This window comes from Xylocopa sonorina, chromosome 6, assembly GCF_050948175.1.
Source record: "Xylocopa sonorina isolate GNS202 chromosome 6, iyXylSono1_principal, whole genome shotgun sequence".
NCBI classification, from domain to species: Eukaryota; Metazoa; Arthropoda; class Insecta; order Hymenoptera; family Apidae; genus Xylocopa; species Xylocopa sonorina.
Window position 1 is genome coordinate 7,161,183 of NC_135198.1, and position 26,792 is coordinate 7,187,974.

General features: G+C 39.6%; 2 protein-coding genes across 4 annotated transcripts; both read left to right on the forward strand.

Moving 5' to 3' along the window:
• The first annotated feature begins 310 nt into the window (after positions 1–310).
• Appl (amyloid-beta-like protein) lies at positions 311–25,057 on the forward strand. Of its 3 annotated transcripts, XM_076896904.1 has the most exons (16): positions 311–426; positions 508–653; positions 12,912–12,965; positions 13,904–14,035; positions 14,354–14,480; positions 16,208–16,298; positions 17,264–17,394; positions 21,270–21,489; positions 21,805–22,015; positions 22,392–22,574; positions 22,836–22,907; positions 22,976–23,166; positions 23,301–23,461; positions 23,560–23,789; positions 24,050–24,193; positions 24,328–25,057. In XM_076896904.1, the coding sequence occupies exons 2-16, from the start codon at positions 597–599 to the stop codon at positions 24,436–24,438; spliced, it is 2,115 nt and encodes a 704-aa protein (XP_076753019.1). In that variant the 5' UTR covers positions 311–426; positions 508–596; the 3' UTR covers positions 24,439–25,057. The 3 variants fall into 3 exon arrangements, with proteins under 3 accessions (XP_076753019.1, XP_076753021.1, XP_076753020.1); XM_076896906.1 differs by having other exon boundaries at positions 385–653; positions 23,361–23,461; XM_076896905.1 differs by having other exon boundaries at positions 386–653; positions 22,401–22,574.
• LOC143424749 (uncharacterized) lies at positions 11,156–11,732 on the forward strand. Its single transcript, XM_076897018.1, has 2 exons — positions 11,156–11,499; positions 11,580–11,732. Exons 1-2 carry the CDS (start codon positions 11,332–11,334, stop codon positions 11,730–11,732), a joined length of 321 nt encoding a protein of 106 aa, XP_076753133.1. The 5' UTR covers positions 11,156–11,331.
• Positions 25,058–26,792: the final 1,735 nt, after the last annotated feature.

Genomic DNA, 26,792 nt, shown 5'->3' on the forward strand with positions numbered 1-26,792 from the left:
TTGGAAGAGAGTTTTTAACGTTATATCTCCTACATTTTCAAATGTAAATGAAAAAATGTATGAAATATCTGTAATTTAACGCATAGTTTTGTGCAACAAACAATGTTATAGATTAACATTAATATTTTGATCGAGAGGAACATTGGAAGTTCTGCAAGGGTGCAACATTCTCGGTAAAGAAATCAATGGAAATTTAAAGATTATCCGGACGGCTGTTTAAAATCGTGATATTCCCGCCACGTTATCGACTGACCACTGCGCGCATGTGAACGCAACCTCCGGCGCGGTCATCTAGTGACAGCTTTTGATTGGTCGAATCGTTTCAGCGGCACCGGCGCCGCGCTTCACCTCCATCTTGATTTCTCCGTAAAGCGACCCACCCAGCAGCAGTGTCACAGTAGTACGCTGTGCTCTCGTATACGGCGGGTGAGTGGTGTCTTGCATACAGTAAATTGTTCTGCAACGTTACTGGCGTTCGTTAATCAGTGCATCGTCGTTTCTCCGTAGAAGAACCGGGCGAGCGGGAATCGTTACGACAGGAATCCATCCGTACACCGTCGGGCAGGAGTTCTAGAAGCTTGCTCGGGGAAGTAAAGATGAAGGGGATGCTGGTGCCCGCACTGCTGGGCGTCTTGGTGGTCTGCCGGGTCCAGGTGAGTAGCCATACGTGATTCGTAGGTAGAATAAAACAAACGAGAATGAATAAAGAGAGGTAAAAGCGGCACGAGGAGAACGAGCGAGCAACGCGGATCGATCGTCTTGGACAATTCCTTCGCGACCAATCTCGATGACAATTTTTCTTTTCCCTTTTCACCTTCTCGGCGAACAAGCGGCAAATGTCACGCGCAACGCGCATCACGGATCGATGTAGTGGCCACGGTGTACTTGCCTCATGAAATCCCCTTAAATGTTCGCCGATTAAACTTGCGCTACCTGTCAAACGGTTCATGGGGCTCGATCGATGCACCGCGATGTTCGATGCGTTCATTTAGAGTGCATTATACTGTGTGGCTGTAACGATCGACAGGCTACGTAGGTACGTATACGTCCACGGCGAGAATGTTTGCCATCGTCGAGGACTACACGATCAACCGCCTACTGTACTCCAACGCTCTTTCCATGCGACCAAGCGGCATTAATCGAATCTGACGTTCTATACCGCACACAATATCCTGTCCTCGCCACTTTGCTGGCTATTTTAATCGTTAATGTCACGTATCGTAATACGATGATACCCAATTGCTCTTTTTTATCGACTCGCGTCACGATCGTGAATCCTCCATCGAAAATTAGGTTCCTCAGCGTATTACGATTCGATCACGCGACGCCTCATTCTATTTCTTCTAACTTATCAAAGTAAAAACTGGTGAGTGACGTTGAATGATCATTTCAAGATCTATGTCCGTAATATAAAATTTGCATAAATTTATGCTGGTTAAAAGTTTATCCGTTCTGGACTCCATCTCGTAACACATTTTCTAATCATCAATCTAAGTTAAATATATGCAAGGTTCCAAGGCAATTTAAAAAGCAATGAAAATTCCAGAGTTTTAACATCGTTGAGACGAAATAAATAATTATAAATTCGTAATTAATTGTCGAGTAGGTTAACTTGGAGATTCTCGCTGGCAAAGTGTTAACGGGTGTTCCAGCGCCACCGTGGAGGTTTTGGTCCGTTCTTTTTATCGAGGGAGAAATAGAGAAAAAAGAAACACAGCCCTTAGGAAGCGCTCGCTTTTAAAACATTTCAAAGCACACCTATCTTGGGGGAGTGAGCTTGTGTACGCGCAAATTATTACGCACGAATGAACATAGGCGGAACTCCGTAGGCACAGACAAAGTGGAGACTGCAAATACGTAAATCGCGAAATGGACTCGCGAACGATTTTCTCGTTAACGTTAATTCCCCGTGACAGTTCAATTTGCGTTCCCGTTCCTCGCCATTACCACGAAATACAATCGCGGCTAATAAATAGAAAAATCCGTTCTAGAAAGATGCACCGCCTTTCGAACACATTGAATAGCGCAAATCATCTATTCAACAAAGTCGATTCAATTATGTTCATTAAATGAACACAAAATGGGTCCAGCTTAACTTCTGATAATACGGTTAATTTATAACGTGATGTATAGAATTAGATTAAAACAGGGTTACCTATATCTACTAGCTACTATCATTGTTAACAGTTAACGATTAAAATTCATTGTTCCTTTTTACTTGTGAATAATATTTCATCGATTTTTTGACATTACAATCAAATGATTGTTCGATTAGAAAAAGTTCCTGAACGTTTCCAAATTGATCATTGTATATTGTAATGTCCTCAGTTGAACGCAATTACGATCTTCACCTAGATTCGGTTAAAGGCACGCGGTGTCGCATGATTGAAACGTACAGTCAAAGGTTTTCCCTGCTTTTCGGTGTTTCCTCATTTCCCGCAGTTCCATTTTTTACCGTAAAGCCTGGTTTTCCCGGAATAAAAAAAAAAGATATTCCGCCGCTTAAATGCGGCTCCTTGTCCCCATGCTGGCGTACCGGAGAAAATGCTCTGGTAATGGAGCGCGGAGTAAATGAGGACGAAAGAGTTTCAATGCATTTTTCATTTTCAACGCAGATTCTTTTAAGGTCACCTTTCACGTCGCTATCTTTCTTCGTTTTTCTACTCCTCCCCGTTTCTTTCTATTTTTTCATATTCTCCCACCCTTTTCTTCCCACTCGTTTTCGCTTTTTTTAAAATTAAATTACATGTTAATCTACTATGTATACACATCTAACGAGATTAATGCTTTCGAATACATTTATTAGAGTGGGAGCGTATGCAAATGATTCATCCGCGCCAGATTCTGTGTTAGATATTCCACGATAATTTAGCTACCATTAATCGAGTTACTCCAAGTGGTAATCTCGTCCAGTGGAATAAATCGGACGTCCGCCGCGTTTGAATTTATAAAACTTTGCTGGACAAAAATAAAACAGGTATTGCTGCGCATAATTCCAAAGCTGTCGTTAATTAGTATGAATTATAAATTTATGAACGTGGCGTCTTATTTTCCATATATTTTATACGAAATACTTTGTATTTTCCACTGAGAATTCTGATTGCCTGAAAATTCATCTTTCGCGTGTTCCAACTTTCGTTATATCTAAATATGTAAAACAACCCAGCGCAGGAATAAAAACGAGACTCGTTTTATGATTCTCTCAGCAATCAGGAAAGTATTACCGAGAAAATATGCATATTTCCGTAGTTTTTGCGCGAGTTTGACGACCAAGCGTTTCGAAATCGAACGTAGAATATTCCTAAAAGCTCGCAGCAAACACGAGCAAAAAACCGATTTTTAATTTCCTACAGTGGCGAAAGCCCTCAATTTCTCGTCAATTCGTTCACACAGTTATACTCGTTTCGTTACAGCAGCAGTGTAATCGTGAAACCGTGTACGATCGCAGAAAATATCGCGGGCAACATCAGAGCGTCGTCCATCTTCAATTTGAAATAAACGAGATCAAATTCTGATTGGAAAAAAGAGGAAAAAGCAAAAAAAAAATCGAGTACTCGTCCGGCAGAGTTCGGTCGGTAACAGATTTGCGAATGGCTCGAGCAAAGATTGATGGCTGACGATAATTCCCCGTCGAGTATGTACTAGTCGATTCACGTGGTTATTAGTTCTCCAACGGTTCGAAATGTCGAACAAGCCTTTCGCGACTCGAACGAAAGGCATCGACTAGTGACTAGTGGCCCTTGGTGCAACCAAGGTTTCTGTTCTGCCTTCTGCGCGAACGTTTCGAGGGATTTAACAATACGGTGTTAATAAATCGTCGAAGAGCCTCGTAAGGGCCATTCGGGTAACAGACGATGCTGTGAAGTAGTTACAGCTGTTCTTGTAAATTAACAGCTAGCACGACGACCCAAATTTGGTTATTTGTATTAACATCGACTTGCAAACGTCGAATAGAGGGTTAAGGATTCCTCACGGTAAAAGGATCGATACGAGCTATACTTTTGAGGAATAGTACGAGCTTCTGACTCTGAACCCGTGTGTAGTCATGTTTGTGGCACCTGTTTTAGCAGTGAATTTTGGGAAGTCATTAATCATATAGTAAATATACTTGTTTTTACCGAAATATATAAACTATAACTTTAATCTTTATTGTAAGCGTTTATTACGTAATACATGTTATAGAGAACTATAACGTAGCGTATAGGGGCGCGGTGCAGTTAACGGGGATGAGGTGCAGTTATGCAGCAATAACTTATTCGACCTTATGTCAATAGATTTTAATAATGTATAGATATTTACAATTTAGAATTATTTTACTACTGTCGATTGATAATAGCTTGTAGTACTTGGCAAGATTATGAGCTTATTATGTAATCACTATGCACCGACAATGGGATAAAAGTAATTATGCGTTCGTGGTTGCACTCGTTTCATCGGCCGCAATCTGGGTCGAATAATTACGAGCATTATGCCAGTACTCGTCCGGATTGTTTACCTCTATTTTATTTTAAGGGAATATTATATTCTTCGCTTTCACGTAGACTACTGGATTTTTAGCCAGACTTACGCAGACCATTCATAATAGACTTCCTAATTACTTCCATCTTTTCTCTCTTCCTTTCATTTTAGTTTTTGAATCATTTTTACATCACCGATCTCTTTTTACGTTCCTATTGTAATACATATCGAATGAAACAAAGCTCTATGTGTTATAGGTATTGGTATAGATTAAAATGCAGAATGCGGCAGTAATAATTAAAGATACAAACATACGTTGCATGCCTTGGAGTAGGCGCACTAATTGCATGCATTTCTTCGCACAACTGTGCCGCACAATTGCAGCGTACTACAATAATTACAGATCCTATTTTTAGTTTGTGACGCAAAGAGGAAAAACATTACAAAATAATCATTCATCTCGAGTAATTAGAACGCGTTGTTTTGTTCTTGTAATTGCTTGCACAGAAAATTACCCATAAGATACAATTTTAATAAGAGGCGATAAAAAAATCTTTGTATCTGTAGTACAATGAATAAACTCGTCGGTTTTTTTCAAAGCATAGGAAGTGGTGAAATAATTCCTATCGAGTCAATACTTCCGCGTTACAAGTGTGAGTGGATTTTCATCTAGTAGTCTTCATCGAGGGTGCTCGTCAGGTAACCGTAGAGAAAATACTAGTAGCATTCCAGGCTCAATTCGTTTTTTAATATTTAAAATATAAACATTATTAGATTCCTCGCATTCTGTGAAGTAGACGAAATGAAGAACAAATGAGAACACGAAATGTTACTATTAGAACTATCAAGAATCTGAATGTGCATTTAAATATAACACGACGCAGGTGATTGCATAAAGAATGGTGTGTGAACAATAAATTAGCATACCGAATGAGTCACCTAGATACTTAAACTTGAACCTTAAATTAATCGTGGAACATTTACTACATAAGCGAGGTAGTGTTACAGGCAAGTATGTAAATGTTCGAATTGCCATAAGCAATCTAACTAGGTACGTATGACTATTACTTTAAAAAGAAACCTGAAATTGGTCGTTGTAACGTGTACGTTTGATGGTAGGAACGTTATTCGGAGCTACTCAGACGCAGTTCGCGTTTCAGTGTACTCGAGAGGGACATCACGTTTCCGGGAACGTTGAGCGGCATCTTCAGCCAGGTTTCCGGCGGCCATCGACGTTGCACCGACGGTGCACAAGAGCGGTCCGTCGTAGAGCATCTTAAGAAAGGGAACGAGGGTCGCGTTTCGGTGCGTCAGCGTCTGAAAACTTAGCCGCCGTGGCGGTGTCGCGTGTGGCCGAAGCTCCTTAAGGCTGCGGTCAGATTCGCTTTAAGTGCATTAAGTAAATCCACTTAGATCGGATCTTATATAAAACATCGGCTAATCAGCTTTAAAGGGCTGCGCTCCCGGACGCGTGTCAAACGAAACTGTTTCATATCTCGGGGCTGCTGCTCCCGGACAATTTCATTCATTTACAACTATTCTACACCCTCCCCTGACGTTATGCAACCAGTTCTTCGACTGTTTATTAAGAAATGTTCCAAGTAATGGAGGACAGGCTTCATTTTACGGGATAATATGGAGAGGACAATGCATGGTCTAAATAGGTGTATGCATTCTGATATATCAGATATAAAGGAAGAAGAATTCGGAAGATATACCATTGGCCATAAACATCCGGATGTTCTTGTCGATTTATAGTAGTAATACATCAACAACGTTAGTGACTGTATAATAGCGGTATTTGTTATCCTTTTATTCATCCTGCAGAGACTATAAATTTGAATTATACAGCCGGTAAAAAGTAATAAATTTTTAGATTTATCGTGCATTAATCTTTTCCCAATACCAAGGGGAGAGAGGTATTGTTTTATGTATGCGTCATGTTGCTGTTCCGACAATTTTTAATGAATCGAAATGACTATTTCAGATTAACTGACAAGTCAGAAATGCACGTATAAATTCAATTGGGGCAGCGAACGACGAAAACTGTACTTAGGAATGAATGCACAATACTGTAAGTGTAAATCTACCTTCCACGAGATGTTCGAGGAGAATCGATGCCCCTCTTCTCCACGCCTCTTCGAACATAGTTTGTCACCAATGGAATCGGTGAAAAGACGCGCAGACAGACCGGCACGCAATAATGCACCGACTGGAATGAACGGAAACAGGAACGGAAAGGGAGCCAGAAAGCTGGTCCCACTCGGACCGCACTCGCGCGTACGAAAGGAGGAATCGGTTAAAAGCACCCCCCGTGCAATGCAATGCGCCCGCGTGAAATCGTTCCGGGCGTTGCTGCTGGCTGCGTTCGAGACGAAAAGTAGTGAAAACGACGATCGATCCGGGCGGGCCGCGTAAATGAAACGGGCGTTCGTAGATTTGTTCCGCGGGACACTGCCGCGGGATAGATTGGAACCGTTTGAAAGGGAGCAGCAGAGATTGTTTGGCCGATGTAATGGCTCAGGGGCGGTTTGTTTGAAGATAGGTGAATCCCCTATCGACCGTTTCGGGTGTTGTCTGGTTTGCTTTTCTTCTCTGTAATGGGATAAGTCGATGGAACGCGCCAGACGCCGTGCATTTACGTGGCTAACGACTGTCTTATTTTAACGCCCGTTTTCCATTAGATTTAGAAAATGTTTCGTTTTAGTAGCTATTGGAATTCCTTTTTGTTCTTAGTATAAAATTTCGAATCATCGATTATTCATATCATTGCCTTCGTACAGTCACGCAGGAATTTATAATGATTTCCAGTTAAATGAGAAAATTGCTCTTTTTAGATTTAGTTCATTTTAAAGTACACAAAACTGTGGGATGAAAAATAGAATCGATTGTGTAGGATACAATTGTAAAAGCTATTCTCAAATACCGTCCATCCTGCAAACAGACAAACAAAATATTGTTCAAATATTTCATCGAGCAATTATTTACCGCTGCCAAAGAGAAGATACATATTTGGATTTTTATCTCACTGTTGGAAATAAAAACAGACCAATCGAAAACAGAATCGAATACCTTTTACGCCACATGGATTTTAAAAGGTAAAACAAAAACATTTTTGAGATGTTACACTATTTTGTCTAAAAACTGTATCCTCTAAAGTCGCATGATACCTTTGCCATTGCGTTTTGCAGTTTAAAAATAAAGTTGAAACGTCGCATGAAAGATTTATAAATCGATGAATGAAACATTACTAACGAAAGAACAAATACGTAGACGTAATAACTCTGCAAAGGGCAAGAAGATACATAATCAAATGCACTAATCTGTATGTAACAGACATCTGTGTGAAATCATCAAGTGCTATTATACAACAGATATTCAAGTGACATCAATGCAGCATCATCGACTGAAGTTAACATTATTGCATGTCTTTTCCAGTAGTTCGATTACTATTATCATAAGTGCGAAACAATTCGAGTAATGCCCATCTGTGGGCACGCACGATGCAGCAGCGAGGTGTGTCTGGCGCGCGTTATGCAGCGTAAACGTCGTCGCGAATTACATGCACCAAGACGTATTTACGTCACGATCCTGCTTTGCATTCTCCTCGGAGTGGTAATAAGAGTAGATGGTCTCGCTCTATGGAGCCCAAGCCGTCGATCCGGATTGCTCGTGCTGGATCGAGTCACGCCCGTCGGTTATTAACGCTTAACAGTTTATTTATCAATGTCCGGATCGTTTCGCCAGACCACGTCTCTGAAGAGCACACGTAATGCTCTCTAGAAAATACTGTGAGCTGACATATTTTTCATTCTTTGGATAAAATGAATGTTACTTTGATTGATGGTTTGATAAAGTATGAAGTAAATCTTAGGGGACATTTTCTAGATTAAATAGAGGACCGTAAAAGATTATTTATGGGTTGCTTACGGTTATTCCACGCAGATTACAGATGAATCGATGGGCGGATAGGTGCAGAGGAGTACGGGTAGAAAATGTAGAATAAAGTTCGTTTGTGGTCCCATTTTGGAGAGAATTGGTTCTGAAAGTTTGATGAATACATGAGAGGGAACGGTAGAGTAGAGTTTGTTCAATTTGTTGAATAATTCCTCTTGGTTATTATACTTGTGCACAGCGTTTGTACCACTTATCATTGTACTGGCGCGGGGATTATACATAAATGAATTAATATTGAGGAGAGCGATAGCGAGGAATTGAATGAAAACTTTCTTCTTTAATTTCGAGGCCACAAGTTTTAGCTGCTTATCAAAGATCCCTTGAAGATTATATTAAAAATGAAACGTATCGTCGCTTTCATTAAATTGCGAGCTCCAATTTTATTATTGCTGATAGCTCTATCAGATATGTTTCTTTGAAAAATAAGGAAGAACCTGGTCATTGTATATGCGTAAGCGGGTATACTCGCATTTGAAGGAATTGAATAAGATGAGAATGTACAGGGAAACTTTCGTTATTACATTGCAGAAGTCGCTTAAAGTGGGTGCACTGGCCATGCAGAAAGTGTAGTTATCAAATATGTGTACCTGGATAATCCAGGCAGATGGAGGCAGTCCTTTAAAGAAATCTACATTCGCACGAACTGCGGTCGAACGGACCTTTTTCCCTTTTTAGAAACTCCCAAGCTCTTTTATGTAGGTTACGAGTTTTGATTGTCCAAGGACGTTTTTCCAGTCCGGATTCTGGAACCGTGATTTCTTTGCGCGTCCACTTTCAGACTTACTTAACCTTTCCGCATCCCATTTTTTGGGACCTTTTCTTGCGCTGCCCCGCGCCGTCTGTTTCATTTCTCTGTGCGTTTTTTTGAAAGCTAAGCAAACATCTGGGGATAACGAGATGCAAATTACGCTACTGTTATTCTTTGCTCTATCTCTTGAATAATAAATAAATTGAGATAATTGCGGGAACAGCAGAACGAAAAATAAGTTTCTTCGTTTCATTTTTGGAACAAATGTCCTACTTCGATAGAAACGCGGGATAGTTCTGTTTCTGAGGAAAAGTAGGTTGGAAAATTTATTCAGTTTATTCAGTTAGTTTCGCAATAGTTGGATACGAGAGCTTAGTTTTCTGTTTCGAGTGCTAACATAGAAAGCGTTGAATTCACAGTTCATCCTTGGACTCGTTTCAAAATCGTAACGCCTTCGTAATTGTTGCTTTTGTTTTAAAATCCTCCTTGGTATTTGTAATAATGATTGAAACCTATTTTGAATCTCTTTCATATTTTCTTTTTGCCTTTTCCACTTTACTCTTTCCCTAATTGTAGCGCACTCGGAATTACAATATACTTTAAAGCCTCCTCTACATTCTGCGAGTGTTACATTGTACTACCATCGTGAAATAACTTACCCTCTTTCTTTGTCGATTTGAAAATCGTAAAAGAGAAGGATGCAAATCCGACTTCAATGCGATAATACAAAAACTTTACATTGTAGTTCTACGACAAACGATGCCATTACGTAGCACAATGCACTGTTGTGGAGGAGTGTTGCACGTTTGTGCCGTAACAATCACGTTGCGATAAACTTTGTAATATCGTTAAGATACGTTATTATATTCGCAGTATGATTTAAATTTTAAATACTGTTGTGTGTGTTCGGAGAACAGAATTTATTTACGACTACTCGTGTAGTTTAGGTAAACGAAGATATTTATTTAAAATTGTTTATTTCGAATAGTCACGCTTTTAGCTCGATAATGATTAACTGTCAGACAGCAAAATTGCTCTATCGTAAATTACACAGTACATCGCGACAATGCGACAATTAACAGAGCCATTTCCAAGGCAGCGTAACACACTTTCCCCGGGGGCACGGTATGCAAAACGCACGATCTAGCTGAGCAAAATTCAAAATTCTACTTGCTGCTAATTCTGCAATTTCTGTAATTTCTGCAATTTCTGCAATTTATGTTATTCACAGTTCGTAGACGTAGAACGAGCAACTTTTCCGTCGTCATTTAAGACTACCAGTGCAGTTTTCGTGGCTCGTTATCAAGAAATACCTTTTCTTTTTTTATTATTCCATGCTAATTTCATTTGATAATCGTCGAATGTTTGCTTCGAAGAATTTTATCCAGGTGAATAGCGACAGATTCTGAACGCGAACGCCAGAGTCTCGATCGAGCATGTTCCTCCGACGATTTCATTCACGTGGGCTTACTCTTTCGACATTCTTAAAGAATGACAGGCTCACACGCGATTAAAATGTCGCGTTTCCACTTGGAGCACGAGAAACCTGGCGTGTCGTTGACCAATAAGACCAGCAACACGCGAGGAGGTTTTTATGGAATCGTTCACCGATTCGATCGTCGATTCGACATATTACATCCGATAGTTGAAGCGTTCGCACCAACAAACTGACCATTTTATATATTACGGTGGAAATAGTACACAGATCGCCTTCTCGAGGTTAGAAATAAACGGTTACTACTATTTGCATCTTCTTTAGTTAAAAATAACTCCCAAGTTTACTCTTTTTAGAATATTTCACAGTATTTGAAGTTCCACGTGTTTTTCATCCTTTTTAAATTCGTTTCAGGCAAAAAGTCCTCCTCGACCTCTCAACATGTACACGTAAAATAAAAGTACACGTAAAATGGTACGATCAAACGAGAACAAGTGAGAGAAGATGCAATGTCGTTGACCAGCGAAGCTCTCGACTCTTTTCGCCAACCACGAAGATCGACCGTCCATCTTTTGGTCCCTCTGTTCTCGCTCAATAGCCCGTTAATACGTCATTAACCGAGGCGAGATGACTAAATCAGCGATACAAGGTTGTCGAGCGGCCTATTACGGCCGGGATCTAATTCCCCTGTGTTGTTGGCTTGTCGGCTCGAGGCGGGGCGTTCTGGCCCTTGATGGTCGGTATTGTATCGGTAAAAGGTTCGACGAATTGCTCGAGAGGCCTGTTTAAACGGTTCAGGCATCAGCCAGACCGGAAGCAACGTGATTGCACGCTGGAGATGCTTATTGTTTGCCCTGTGCCAACGGTATTTTTAGAAGATCTCGCGTGCACAAGAGTTTGCGTGTATTTGCGATACACACCCGTGTATCAGCACTTGATGACGCGAGAAAGAAAAACCTGGTAAATTGGTTTTACTCGAAGGTTTGTTCTAGGTATGCAATATTGGAAGGTATATTTAGAAGATTTCGCGTGAGAGCTTGGTACTTGGACGTGTTGGAAAGGAAGAGCCGACTAAACCGCTATTTCAAGAGTTGTTGTAGAGATTCTTCTAACATATTGGAGAATCGCGTGTGAGAGAGAGAGAGAGAGAGAGAGAGAGAGAGTATATGAAGTATTAGAAGATATATAGTATCGATTTTTTGACGAATTCTTCTGGAAGGAATGAACCATCTCTGCGTCGTAGTCGTAAGGACAATCAACCCCCTAGCCCTGGGCGAGAAGGGCTTATAAATTTATGGCATCCTCTATGTAGTATCTGTAGTCGTTTTCCTTATCTGAAAGGCAAGGGGGAAATGAAAGGAGTGAAGATTTAAGGCTTTCAGAGCTCGACTTCACATAGCTAGCATTGTTGAGGGTTGGAGGTGTAAGTTTTGTCTTTTTCTTCTAATATTACTGAATATAAAAGTTACGGTAAAGTAAAAAAGATCTTATATTAATGTCTTTAACAGGATTCAAAGGGATCAATTGAGTTACCCGAATATTGAATTCTTCTACAGCTTGGAGATTCAAATATTTGATTCCACTTTCATCGATAACTCTTGCTAAGCATATAATATCTATATTGATTAACTAATAAGGAAAAGTACGATTACGTTTCGAAGAGAAAATTTATCTCTGAGATTACATCGATGAATTCATCGTATTAATTCTACATGCAAACTAAATTTTAACGAAAACTTTCAAAGCATTTTTATTACGTTTAATTTCTGTTAACTTTAATTCAAATTAATTTTAGTACAGTTTGTTATATAATTTTCGTTATTAAAAGACTGGTTAAATATTCTGTACTTTCTTCAGCAGACTGTAACCGTAGCCAAATGAAAGTCATGCCGTGTTAAGTAGACCTGAACAGAACAAGATTAATTGTCCACTGTTCTTTCTTGCATTCCTGGTACTCTATTCATTCTTCAACCATGAGATTTAATTTTGCTAAATAAATTTTTACATCGAACAAATTAACATTTTCTCAAACGCGATAAATGGTTGGTTTAAATTAAGAAATGAATTCGACTGGAAATGTTCAAAAATTCGTATGCAAGTTTTTCCTCGGCGCGACAGTCTTAGAATAAAACACGTGTAAGCGTGTATACCTTTCTTAACCGGCGTGCGGAGGTATGTAAAAAAAAAAGAAAGAAAAAAGTTTTTATGAATGAAACACGCGAAAATACCGCGGAAGCGGCGACGCTGCAAATTCTCCTTGGCCGCTGTACAGTTTCACGTGTGCTGAATTTCTCCGTGTTTTCTGCATTGCAGGCGGTGTCGGAGAGGCTCGAGTTGGCACCCGCTGGAGGAAGATCAGAGCCGCAAGTGAGTACCACTTGAAAATGCACGCTTCCTTTTCCTTACGAATGTCATCGAGGCCGTGCGCACCCACGATTTTGCAACGCGACGCAAAAATCCACCGACCAGACGTCTGAAGTCCGCCCTATTCGAATGCCCGCCATTCACCCTGCACAGCTCGTCGGTGGGAACGGTTTCCGGCGGGATCCATCCGTCTAACCGGTTGAAAATATCCCATTTTCGAACTAAAATTCCTTTTCTTCTCTCCGATTACTGGGACGAAACATTTTGCTTGACACGTCCCTATTTTTCGCTACGAATTCTTTGGAATGGAACGCAGGTATTTGCGTTGGAACGTGGCGGCGCAATGAGCGTTCCTCTTATTTGTCGCGAAGAATTTTTTCATTTCAAAGATACGTGTAGGAAGATATTCGAGTGACGTGGAAATGAATGGCGGTGATATTTAGGGATTTATTATTAGATCGTATCACGTGAAACGTCTCGTTTAGTCTATCTGAAAAATACTAAAAATACCGGAGGCTTTATTTTCAAATATTCTATTTACTTCAAATATTTCAGAGAACTACGTACACGTTTGAAATATCATTTCTCTATAAACAAATTTAACATTCTGTTAGAATAAAATATTCCAATACGAAGAAGCAACAAAGATGTGATCTGATATTTCATGAAACGTGAATGTGTAATGTTCTATGAGAACAGATTTAGTATTGAAGCTATCGTAATTCGTTGGTGAATGCGTGTCCATTCGAGTGGCGCATATCTTGATAGATAAATGAGAGTGTATTTACGGCGGCCGCAGAAAACGGACATTTCATATGTTAGGAGCTATTTATTATGCTTCGAACGCGCCGCTACGGAATTTCATTTATCCTGCGACCATGCTAACAATAAGCGAACGAGCAACAAAAGATGTCGACTGTTTATGCGAATACTTTGCGAAGGTTGCCACATTATGCGAAGCTGGAGAGGTATATCTAGCGCAGCACATGGGCGAGCAGGGTCGTTGGGTCTCTTCAGCCGACAAGAAGAGTTGCATGACGGACAAGCTGGAGATCCTCGAATACTGCAAGAAGGTAAGCCTCTAGAACGTTCTCCACTATGCTGGTACCTAGATTTATTATGATATGCAATTTACTTTATACGCGTCGTATAACTTTTGATGGTTAATAATTCCGTTTCTAGGGCCCGTATCAACGATATTTAACCTCTCTCCCATAAATGGATATCATCAAAAGTATTTTAATTTGGTGCACGCAAAATACATTACGAGAGCACACTTTATTTTGAACTTAGAATATTATGCTTAAAATTTGGAGTTATTGAGATGTTAAGCATAGTAATGAACGCTAATTACAGACTGTATACATAATAATCTGTGCTTGTACTTTTAGGCTTACCCGAAAAGAGACATTACTAACATCGTAGAGTCGTCGCATTACGTGAGGGTTAGTGGATGGTGCAAGCCGGGAAGAACTAAATGCAAATTGTCACGTTGGGTCAAGCCTTACAGATGTCTTGGTACGTATTAGCATAAATAAGTAATTCAAACAATGTTCCAATTTTCATTTAACTCTGCTGACTCGTTTGCATTTGACGTATAAGCGATATCTTAAGAACGAGAACATGAAATTGCAATGCAGACATTTAAATATATTATTAGTGTATTATTAAGACTACTCAGAATGATTAATTCTGTATACTATTGTGTGCACTTTGCAACCACATCAGTGCACGAAAACCCACAAAAGTAATGTACAAATATAGAGCACATTACATTATTTCACTTCGCTCTCTGAAATATTTTCATCTCTCTAATTATTTTAAGCACATACATAGCTCTGCCCGTTTCTTCTTCTGTGACACCCTGTATAGTTCATCGTTAACGTGTCAGTTGCAAACAGGATTTGTCGAAAGTAACGTCGAAAACAAATAGTAACATCAGTAGAAAGCAGTGTATTATATAGGATTACCATCCCCTAATTGCATTTCGAAATATTTTGTTATTTCGGCGCGGGTTCACGCGATTTTCAAATTATCCGTACATAGTGGCATAAATTCAAACGTAGCCCGCGTACGTGTCACACACGCGTAAATTAAGCGCATGAAACTTTTACAGTTCTCTCATGTATTGTTCTAATTAAGAGAGCATTTGAGTCATTAGCGTACAACGGCGATAGCTCGTTTCGCGGCCGTACAAGTAACCGAGGATAAAATATTCCGCCCTGTCAGTGAGTTACTATACCGTAACGTCATTAACGCGTATAATAATCATTCCCTATCGCGAACTTCTGAAACAAGATCCTTATCCTTGTATATTTCCCCTTTGAGGGTTCCTCAGCATCGTACTCGATGCGATCTCGTAAATGTATCTACTTTAAAATTTAAATTCCCTCGTTCCCGGACAATTTAAATCTACCTGCCGATTTAACAACGCTTATAATTGTTAATATATTTTTCTCGACTACGTTTGTCGCAATTTATTGCCTCCATCGGATCATCGTAACAACAGATCTTTCCCAGGGATCGTTCCGTTCGTGTGATTATAAATATTTCAAGCGCCGTAGCTGAGTATTCGAGTATTTCATATTATAATACTGTTATAAATTCTCCTTCTCCTCTTTACAATGGAGCGTCTATATTATTAGGTCGATTAAAAAAAGAAAAATTTATGCGTTTCTTTAATCTTGTTTTATGTAATCTGTGCGCACGTAATGTTTAAGGCATTCGAAACATTTTCCGTGTGGGAAATTTTTATATCCGTTACGGTGCGCAAAGCGTGAAAAAGCACCGAGTATAGTAGCAAAGTTTGGATACCTATTTTCGTTTCGTCTGGTATACACACCGAGCATGATACGCATCATAAAATCCGAAGCACATGCTAGAAGTCATGCAACAGTCATGACTCGGTTACCTTAGGATGCAGTACACAGAAGTTTACGTGCACACCCCTCAGAGCCAAGTCCCTCTGATTTACAGTTTCTGCCGTATTGATTCCCCGTGTTGTCGAGCCCTGCGTTGTAGCTGCAGAGTGTTAGTATCAAGGGGTTGTGCAGACAACCACGGATCTATGTGCACATGTATACGCGTTTCATGTGACGCGATTTCTACCTGGTCTCTCTCTCTCTATCTCTCTCTCTCTCTCTCTATCTTCCTCCTAACGATAAATATAGGCGTGTCCGCTTATACGGACACCATGAGTCCGACCTTTCCCATTTTACTCTCACCAAAGCACGTTTCCTTTGCAGAGGGGCCGTTCCAAAGCGACGCGTTGCTCGTGCCGGAAGGCTGCCTGTTCGACCACCTCCACAATCAGACGAAATGCTGGGAATCTCACAGGTAAGCAGCCGAAGGAGCGTCTCAGGCGACGATGGGGCAACATCAACCTATCGATTTACGTGCTCGCCACCGCGTAACCCTATCCTTAACGGTGTGTACTATACTTTATTGGGGGTTCCACGATCGATAATTACTGGCCTCTCGCAAAGTCGAGTTATTTTAATCATGAATGAACTTCCAGAGATTATCACGAATTTCTGAAACATCCGTCCTGGTGATAGAAGCCCGCGAATCATGGTGCAAAAGGCGTGGTTGATCCCTTATTTTGTGATATAGACATTACAGAGTCATTAACTAAATAGCGTTACAGACAATTTAGTGTCTGTGACAGCAAGGACGGTTACGTTGTATTCTATAGAGCAATAACAGACATGCCTTGAAATGCAAGGTAGTTATTTCGAGTACCTCCTGCGAGGATAATTTAGGTACAAATGGATGGGACATACAAATTCTCCAGATATCTAGTAAACAAGGTCAAGAGAATATATGTTCATATGAGTTCGTTTTTGTCATGGAATTAATTTAGCAGATTTAATATCCTGTTCCACAAACACTTCAATACTTGGCTATGCAGTAACCTATAAAAATATCTCATTTCGTTGCTCTCTACATTCTTACGTCCCAAGGTACATACGGAATCCTAACTTGATTCCAAATTAAAATTCTCTCGAATTCAGTCCGATCCAATATACGTTCCTCCGATTCGCGGAGACCGTTAATCAGCTTTCTTCGATCGTTTACCCTAGCACTCAGCGGGTGAAATTAATTTCCAGCTAAGAGGATTGAATCCGCGTTGCGATTCCTCGTTACGGTTTCTCTCTTTTGACGCGAATCCCTCACGACTCGGGTATATATCTACGTAGAAACTGCATCACGAATCTAGTTGAAAAATCCGAGGTGAAAGAAAGAAAGAGAGAAAGAAAGAAAGAAAGAAAAAAGGAGATGAACGGCAATCCCTGTTCCAGATGGAACGCGACCGCTGCGGATACCTGCAGAGAGAGGAACATGAACCTGAGGAGTTTTGCGATGCTGTTGCCCTGTGGAATATCCCTGTTCTCCGGTGTCGAATTCGTGTGCTGTCCGAAACACCTCAAAGGTACGTAACGTACGTACATATTCTCTCATACCACCATATGTTCATTCATCGAAGACCTTCTCTGTGTTGGAACGGAAACTGCCTCTTAGCATTTGCGTTTTGCACGTAGCTACGATTTTGTGATTGCGTTGTTTGCATGAACATGGAAAAATACGAGCGTGACGGAACTTTTAGTAGAAACTTTGGGATGGGCCACAAGTGTAGTAATGTTCCGTTAGTCCATTCTGGTATATAGCTCTTGGGATAAGTTATAATATGGTGTCTTACTATCTTCCGTTTGTATTATAATATAATGAAGCAATCTGTTATGTTAAAAAAGAAAGAGAATACGTCTGTGACTATAATTGTCGTATCCACTTAGTTGAATATGGATAATTTAATAGATTTTTACAATATACCCTAGTTATCCTATTGTAGTACTCTATTTACTTCGTAATTCTGTTGTATTAGTGATATGTTCACGAATTACTTATTTATTATTTTAGGTCATTATTGATGAAATTGTAGAATTAATTAGAGTTTATCCTACAGGTAAATGAGTGGCATGTTTTCACATTGTACTAGTGCCAATAATGATTCCAACTCTATTGGTCCCATTAACACAAATGTCCGCCCAATGAGGAATGATACTACTGCAAGTAGATTCAGCCACTTCCAACTGTGTACTAACTAGTACAGCGCCGCGCTGGGCGTTTGTACTATTGTAATTAATAGAGTAGGGTCACAAACGTTACTCTTGGTTATGCAAAACTATCTGTTTGTAATAAAGAAACATCTGTGCGGGGTTTACGTAAGCAATTCTCGCCGCGTTTCCCAATGCGACTCTGAATTCTAAAATGAGGTTTTTCGATATAATAGCAGCAATATAGCGGTGAAAAAGGAACAGGTGCGCGTCAACGAGGTAACTTCAGAGTCGAATTTCCAAGTCGTATGGAAAGAACGTGTTATTGTAATTGGATCGAGGCGGAAAAGAGGAAAATATATATTACATAGCTCGGTTTTGTCCGTGTGGTAAACAGCGTCAGCGTGTTACCGCGAAAACGGTCTCCCTTTGTCGATTTCCGCGTTGCGCGTGCTCGCTTTGATCGAATGCTTTGCGCGCGAGTCGAGTATACTTTTCTGGAATCCATCGAGTCGCATAATGCCATTGAATCGTTTCAACAGTTTTCCTTCATTGTTCCGTTAATCATCGATGTATGCTTTTTAACGAAGCCACAAAGCGGAGCGCACGCTCGACCCACGAAAACGACTTAGCTATACGATATATGTTAAAGCGGTGAAATGTTTATATTTATTCGGCGTCGATTAATTTTTTGTGGAGATTCCTAGCTCGTCTCTCCCCGACATGCGATCTTTACTTTTAGGCTCTGTATGTCGAATAAATATGTGCACGTTTAACAGAAAACGGAGATGTATTCCATTATACTATAGCACAGTATATAATTGCTTGTCATACTTTTATTTAACAATTTTGTAATTTCTCGTCAGTGTTTGCTGGTTTTGTATCAATCTTGTAGTCTACTTGACTCATCTTACACAATGCTAATCGTGCCGTTGCAAGTAATTTCGTATGGTCGTACAAGTATGACACTGGAATTTTACATGACTTAAAAGTATTTCCAAGTATTCCCAATCGATTGTCACCGTCGAACGTATATAGCGTATAGGAAGAGAATGGACGGGAGTAGGAGGGGGTACATTAAGAAAGTGGATATATTTCGATTCACCCTCCCCGTCTCACAACCAGGCCAGTTTACCCTTGCACGTTTCTATCTTGCTCGGTGGTGCAATCAATAACGTCCGTCGACGTTCCCGACGACTGCGCAACATAACACTATGATTTTCCTCGTTCCTGCGCATCTTTTCTTTTCAATGCACGACGGACACATACTATCATCGTACCGCTCTATACCGCGTGTAGCTACTTAATAAACTCGACCCAATACGCTTCCCCATCGTAGCCACACTGTCTGCCAGACCTGATTCGCGACACATTCCCCGATGCCTGGCTTTCCACCTAGCTTGCTAATCAATAGGAATGACCGATGAATCACCGACGAAATTCCGACCTCCGCCACCGCGGCGACCGCGTCAACCAACCACCGCTCATGTTACTTTCTCAGCGTCCATTATGCAATCTACCGTGAACCGGTAGTAAAATTTGATATTGCCTAAAGTAATACAATAAGGACGATACGGGTTGCGATCTTGTCTTTTTTATGATGTCGATTGAAAAATGATAGATAGATCTCGAGGTAGAGGAGTAAGAATCGAAGGAGCAGCATTAAAATTCGAGAATGACCGTGTTTCACCGTTAGCGTATACGGTAACGTGTATTGTACAACCATTCCGCTATTCGATCGCATTGTGCAACTTTTCACCGTTAAAATTCTCCCAGAAGGATGCCCCCGCAGAGGCACAGACACACCGCGAGCTACTTGTTTGTACATTTTGTTTACGGCGCTATTTTTAAGCGAGCCAAGCGGCGAGCTGTGCACAATTTTCAGCACGGCGATTTTCACGGACCGGCGAGCAAAGCGTTCCTCCCTCTGTGTCCGTGAAACTATCCGTGGCGACCCCTTCGGGGCTGATTGGTTCGCCGTTTCTTTTCGGTATCGCCGATGAAATCTTGATATTTCCTTCGTCCGGACGTTCCATAACGAACGAGGATAGGGCGGGGGCTGCGACGACGGGTGAAAGGCTACAAGCGTCGTCAACGACGTCGACGACGATGATGACGGGGATTCGATACGTGCAATAGACAGACAATATTCTCACGTGGAAAAACTGCCAACACAAACGCCGCGTGACCCAGATAAAAGGATAGCGGCGAGGATACGTCGGGCGAAGCTTTTGTCTGCCTTTGCAGAACTTGAGAAGTCAGCTCATCAGCGTGTCTATTCTCGGAGAATGGGACATCTCGAGAACCTAGTTAGTCAAGACGGCTGTCCTCTTCAACATAACAGAGACAAATTAGAGTTTTTCACGGTGGGATAGGGACGCAAGTCGCGGGTCTACGCGAAAGGGATGAGACACAGTAGGGGTGCGATTTTGAAATCACGCGCGCAACCCCGTATATAAGTATGTACATGATTTACGTTCTGGATACTAAGAGTTGTGCTACGATCATTAGCCGAGATACTCTATTTAGCAATTTTTCATCGTTCTAGACATTTAAGAATATTTATACAATGCAAACCAGAGGAAATGTTGGTTTTTTACGGGTCACCGAAGATTTATTCTCTCTTTGTAGCATTATATTATTGGAGCTTTATGCTCTCGTGGCAATGTAATTGGAAATGTAAGTATTTGCAAAGCTTTTTGCATTTCAATTTGATATTGTAAACTTTAGCATTTCATTTTCATGGTGTATTTATATTCAATTGTTCAAACTTCAATTGAATAAACATTGAAATATGAAATTTAAAATAATCGTTAATACATTTTGTGTAATCATGCATTTATGGTTTGCAATCATTCTCATGCGCACCATCATATCACTCCTAAAAATCTCACAATTAGTATTATACCAATAATTATTATATATAGGTATATAGAGAAAGTAGTACAGTTATTCGATTGCAAATGTTTATGCAAATTCATAGTTTTCTAACTAGATAATTATATTTGCAGTTCATATTTTCATAAATGTAGAAATATCTGCAGTCTAATAATTGCTTTTAAAATCTATTTACTTCTATCCGTTCTGTTCGCTTTTAAAAGCATCTGTAATTTGTTATCAAACAAAAGTAATATTGTAATTATTATAACTTGTTTGCTTATGAAAAAAGTTATTTTTAAGAAGCGGACAAAACGGTAATGGGAATTGTAAAAAGCTGAATAAAAAAAAAGTAACATCTGTATATGATTTACAGAAAATATGAAAGCCAAGAAACCGATCGACTTGCCAATTCCAAAGGGTGTGGATGAAGATCTTGACGAAGACGAAGATGATCTCGAGGACGAGGACGACCTGGACGCCGATGCGGAAGACGAGGATGACTCCGAGGCCGATCCCGAGGACGTGCTTAGCGATCAACCGGATGATGACGAAAGTGACGAAGAGTATCTCGACGACTACGACACCACGACAAGGTAAGTTGGCGTGATTGATATGTTCTCCGTTTTAAAAGATAAAGTACAAATTGAAAATTTTTAATGAGTCAGTTGCAAACTTACACAGTGGTTTTATTGCTTTAATTTTCAATAAATAATTGAACAGCATATTTGCATCATTTTCTCATAAAAGTCAGTCTCACGGGTTAATGCAGAGAGAGTATGAATAATAAAAAATCATGCAAGTTCTGGAGTTTTAATATTCAAATAATGTAATAAATGTTTGCAACATTGTATTCACCAATTATGTAATTTATTGTATTTTAATGCATAATATGCGCTGGTTCTGCCCAGTCGATCGTATGTAACGATTTCAACCACGGAAAAGCCGAAACAGGACGTGACTGCTATGCCGTTGCCTGTTAGCAGCAGCACTCAGCAATCATCGCAATCACAGAGCACACCGGATCCATATTTGACGCATTTCGATCCTCGTTCCGAGCACCAGAGCTACAAGCAAGCACAAATGAGGCTCGAGGAAGTGCACAAGGAGAAAGTAACAAAAGTAAGCGGGTGTTATCACGTAGCTCGCTCTCAAGTCGCCAATTCTTCCAAGCTTCAAACCCAGGGATTATCGTTTCTTTGTTTCTCAACCCTTTGACCTTTTTGAGATTTTATATAGGTTTCACCATGTGTTTTAAATCCATACATAGGAGTTAGAAAGTTATTTACCATACATTAGAAATCTACATATGAGTTCACAAGAAGCTATTCTATTAAACGACTTTTAACGTTCAAAGGGTTAACATGTTCTTTACAATTCTTTTGTTTCGTTTCGTTGATTACGTGGAAAAAAAAGAAAGAAAACGGTCGAGCCTCGAGAGACAGTTATTATCTCGCGGGACACTAGTGTCGAAATCTTTGTGCTACAACGTTTTCAGGTGATGAAGGACTGGAGTGATCTCGAGGAGAAATATCAGGACATTCGTGCCCACGACCCAGTCGCAGCCGATGCTTTCAAACGATGGATGACTGCACGGTTCCAAGAGACTGTTGCTGCTCTAGAAGAGAGCGGTGCTGCAGAGAAGCATCAATTGAGTGCTATGCACCAACAAAGAGTACAAGTACGTGACTCGGTTGATTAAATGTTACGCAGGTGGCGAACACGCACCCTTAAAAAGGAAATGCTTCGTCGATATTCTCTATGTGGGAATTTTGAAAATAATTCAGTTTTTCTTTTTAGTATTTCCAAAAGTTGTACATGAATTTTTATTATTTTTGAAAGAGTATGTGTACATCTAGCTTATCTTTATGATCTCTACATTTTATATGTCTTCCCTTTTTACGTAGTATCCAAATATATTTGCTATCATATTAATTCATAGGAAGCAGTTAAACAGAGGAACGAGGAGGCGATGTCGTGCTACACTGCTGCTCTGAACGAGACACCACCAAACGTAGGTCTCTCTAATACTTCACCAGCAATATTTACTATGGATTTGTCACGTTTTTATTTCCCATTTAGATGCATCGCATCCAGAAGTGTTTGCAAAAATTGCTTCGAGCTCTTCATAAAGACAGGCATCATACTATTGCTCATTACAAACATCTGTTAGACAGCAGCTTGGAACAAGCTCAACGCGAGAAACCAGCAACCTTGGAACATCTGGCAGAGATCGATAGAATTACCAATCAAAGCCTGTTGATGTTAGAACGGTAACGTGTCGATCAATAAAAAAAGCGTAAACGGTCAACGTCTCTGAATATTAGATTCCAGATCTTGACAGTGAAGAAAATTAAATATACTTTGGACACTTCATAGGACACTATATTTCATTCGTTATATTTAGGTACCCTGATTTAAGCGCAAAAATTGGCCGCCTTATGGATGATTACGTTTTGGCCCTCAGGAGCAAAGATGAGACTCCTGGACTGCTGTTAGCGATGACACGAGAAGCAGAAGCAGCCATTTTAGATAAATATCAGGCTGATGTTACCAGTAAGCAACAAGGTAATTTTAACAATCGATAATTTTCTTAGAAGTTGTAGCAAATACTTAGATAGAAAAACATATCCCAATTTAATTACAATTCTTTCATTAACTTATAGAAAAAGAACATCAAAAACAACTGGAACGAGCACGCAAAGAGCAACGCAAAGCTGAACGTGGTGAATTGCGTACGGAACAAGCGCAACAGGAAGAGAACGACTCGATAAATGACAACAACAAGGATGCCCAACCACAACCAGAACAATCCTCAGCAGTAGCAGCTATGCACAGTGAAGGACTTGTTAGGGCAGCTCACAGCATGACACATGACATTTCCCACCCTGAACCTGTAAGAACTGCTATATAAAATTCTCTTAACCATGTGGCTGGTACTATTCATTTAAACATTTGTTTATTTATTAACAATTACATCTTACTTTGCTTTTCGTCTCATTATGAGATTAATTTTTCATTTATTGGATTATACTAGATTTTTCCATTTGCGGTATAAAATTCCACGACATGACCACCCACTAAAAAATTAAAGAGCACTTCCTAAAAAATATTACAATTCAAATAATGCTCCTATCATGTTTATTGTATACACAGGGTTATTCTGTAAGAAGGGAGTATCGTGGAGAAAGCCGATCTGTGTACTTTACACTCGCATTTGCTGGCATTGCACTTATGGCTACTGCGGTAGTGGGTGTAGCAGTATTCAAGAGACGCAGTGCAAGAAGCCCTCACAGTCAGGTATGTCAAAAATAAAAAGTAATATTTCTTAACTTATACAAGGGTTCATAGTATTTGCTTAAATGAAATTGATTGGTTGAATATAGAAAACTGTTGTAAACTAATTATTTCTAATTGTTGCTGGCATTAAACAGGGATTTATTGAAGTCGATCAAGCGGCTACACCGGAAGAACGACATGTCGCAAACATGCAAATCAACGGATACGAAAATCCAACATATAAATACTTCGAGATCAAAGAATAATTTAATCATCTCGGTCTACAAAGAGATTTTATTTGAAACCTGGGTCTTTAATTGTCCGTTCTCGCGTATGTTCGACAAGAATCTCATAGTATTTTGTTAGTGTAAGATATACCTTTTCAGGCTCGAGGTTCTTCCGAAGATTCCGAAAGTATACAAATCTACATCTTATTGTTATAGTGATATGTGGAATAAAATCTGTCCATAGGAAGATAGGAATTGCGATACAGTATCATTATGTAACGCGCCTCTTTATTATAGCTCGCGACGTTATACGACCACACTTGACGATCTTATGATATGTATAAAGCAATGTTCATATAACATCTAGTAGATAGAAGTGTTTGATCCACGAGTCTGGTCCGCATATATTAGTGTCGTCTGGATTATCTATGAGACAATTCGAAAGGGAAACAACATGCCAATGTGCCATATTGGGAAGCGCGTAAAGTTGTCTTCGGAAGTATCTCATACACACGTTGTTTTCGTTTCGTTGTCATACATGTTACTGAAGAAAAAAAACATCATACAAACAAAAACACAGGAAGGAGCGCTCATAAAATAATAATAATAATATTAATAATAATATTAATAATAATAATAATAATAATGAAAAGAAAAATCACATTAATCATATTAACGTTACACGCGATATCCTTCGATCAGAAGGCTGTGGAGTACGATCAGTTACGGACTCATTCTGTTTTTAGCACTAGAAAAAGCGTATACTCGATGGAAAAGGTATCTCGTCAATAACGCATTCACAGTATGCGTGATGTTGCGCTCTTTGCTGTATATTTCTGAGTTCTGATATTTTTCGAGATAGTGAGATGGCAATAATGGTATAAACGCAGCTTAAATAATATGCGAAACTATAAAAAAAAATAAATGGTAGCAGCGGTAGCAGCTTGCACAGTGGCAGCATAAAAGTATAATAATCCGATTTAAAAGAGAGAAAATGAGAAAAAAAGATAAGCATATTATCGTAGCGCTATACAGAAGTGTATATGCTCTATGACACTCTTAAAATATCAGAACGGTGATCACGTGCACGTTCACCTTCGTGATGCAGCTGTTTTTTCATCTCCGTTCGATTCCCACTGCCTGATTTTTTCAGCGACCTTTTTCAGTACTTAAACGTCTACTTAGATTATACAACTTTATACTTAAATAAGAAATTGAATCGTGAACGTTAATCTAAAAGTTAACGAGGAACAACATATTTTATCATTCCATGAATATAACAACAAAAGTCCACTATCTTATCGAGGTGCTGTCCGAACGTATGCACGGAAAATATTCGGCAGCTTTGTTCGACTCGGCCGTGGTACCGTCTCGTTTTCCACCTTTAAAACGGAAACGGATGGCGATCGAAAGAGTCACGTCGATGTTGCCGAATAAGAGGAACAGTTTAACACAGGAGTTTTTTTGAGTGGCATTAGTACCTCCGATTTAGGTCGAATAAGTGGCGACTTGTCAAAAGCAAAGCGTGTTTCTGTCCTTTTCTTTCTACCTCCTTTTTTTCTTTGTTTAATTTCATCATTTTTTTTTCTTTTCTCTCGAAATATGGTTTATACAATAACTATCTTAGGATATTAATTATATATATATATATATAAATATATATATGATGACGATAATATATTACACGTTTAATGCTTATATATTTGTATATGGTCAAAAAAAGTAGTAGGCTGCACTTTAGCCAGGGTCGCGTGGGGAAGCATTAGCTTTCGTTCGTTTCGAAATTGCACGTTGTTTTGTTAGATTATATATTATATATATATATATACAGATTACTTTGTATTTTTATTAATTAGTTATTAATACTTAATCGATTTAATAAGCGTTATGTACAATTACGAATATGGACAAGAACAATTTCAGTCGCGCAAGTATTATGTTACTAACGGCGGTTTAAGATGCTTTTACTCCGTAATACAACTATTGCATTACGGTACCGTGTATGGTAGCATACTATATTCCTATTGCAAAAGTTGGTTGTGCCCTCCCCCATTTTCTCTATTATCTATAAGGTTCATTTGTTTTGCTAACTTTTGCTAAAAATAAATTAAGCGACTGCGCAAACCGAGGAGGCTGAACAAGATAAAAAATCCTTGGATTCCTAAGCGCACTTAAAAGCGGCTGCCTTTCTATTTAGCGAATACAGTGCACTTGTAGACTGTTTGTCTCACGCAACTCCGGTGGAAGAACCAGCCAACGAATAAAACAAAAAAAAGGTATATATACACAGGCACACACATTCGCGCATCGCTGAGTGTTAAAAATATTATTTTAGATATATTAAAAATGATAGCAATTAACCATATGTCTATGGAGATACAACAAAAAGCATA

What these genes read in the sequence shown, in the direction of transcription:
- Appl (XM_076896904.1), top strand. Translation starts at nt 597, where the DNA reads ATGAAGGGGATGCTGGTGCCCGCACTGCTGGGCGTCTTGGTGGTCTGC. An exon ending in TGGTGGTCTGCCGGGTCCAG is followed by an intron (nt 654 to 12,911) that starts GTGAGTAGCCAT and finishes TCTGCATTGCAG; the next exon opens with GCGGTGTCGGAGAGGCTCGA. An exon ending in GAGGAAGATCAGAGCCGCAA is followed by an intron (nt 12,966 to 13,903) that starts GTGAGTACCACT and finishes TACTTTGCGAAG; the next exon opens with GTTGCCACATTATGCGAAGC.
- LOC143424749 (XM_076897018.1), top strand. Translation starts at nt 11,332, where the DNA reads ATGGTCGGTATTGTATCGGTAAAAGGTTCGACGAATTGCTCGAGAGGC. An exon ending in TCGCGTGCACAAGAGTTTGC is followed by an intron (nt 11,500 to 11,579) that starts GTGTATTTGCGA and finishes TTTTACTCGAAG; the next exon opens with GTTTGTTCTAGGTATGCAAT.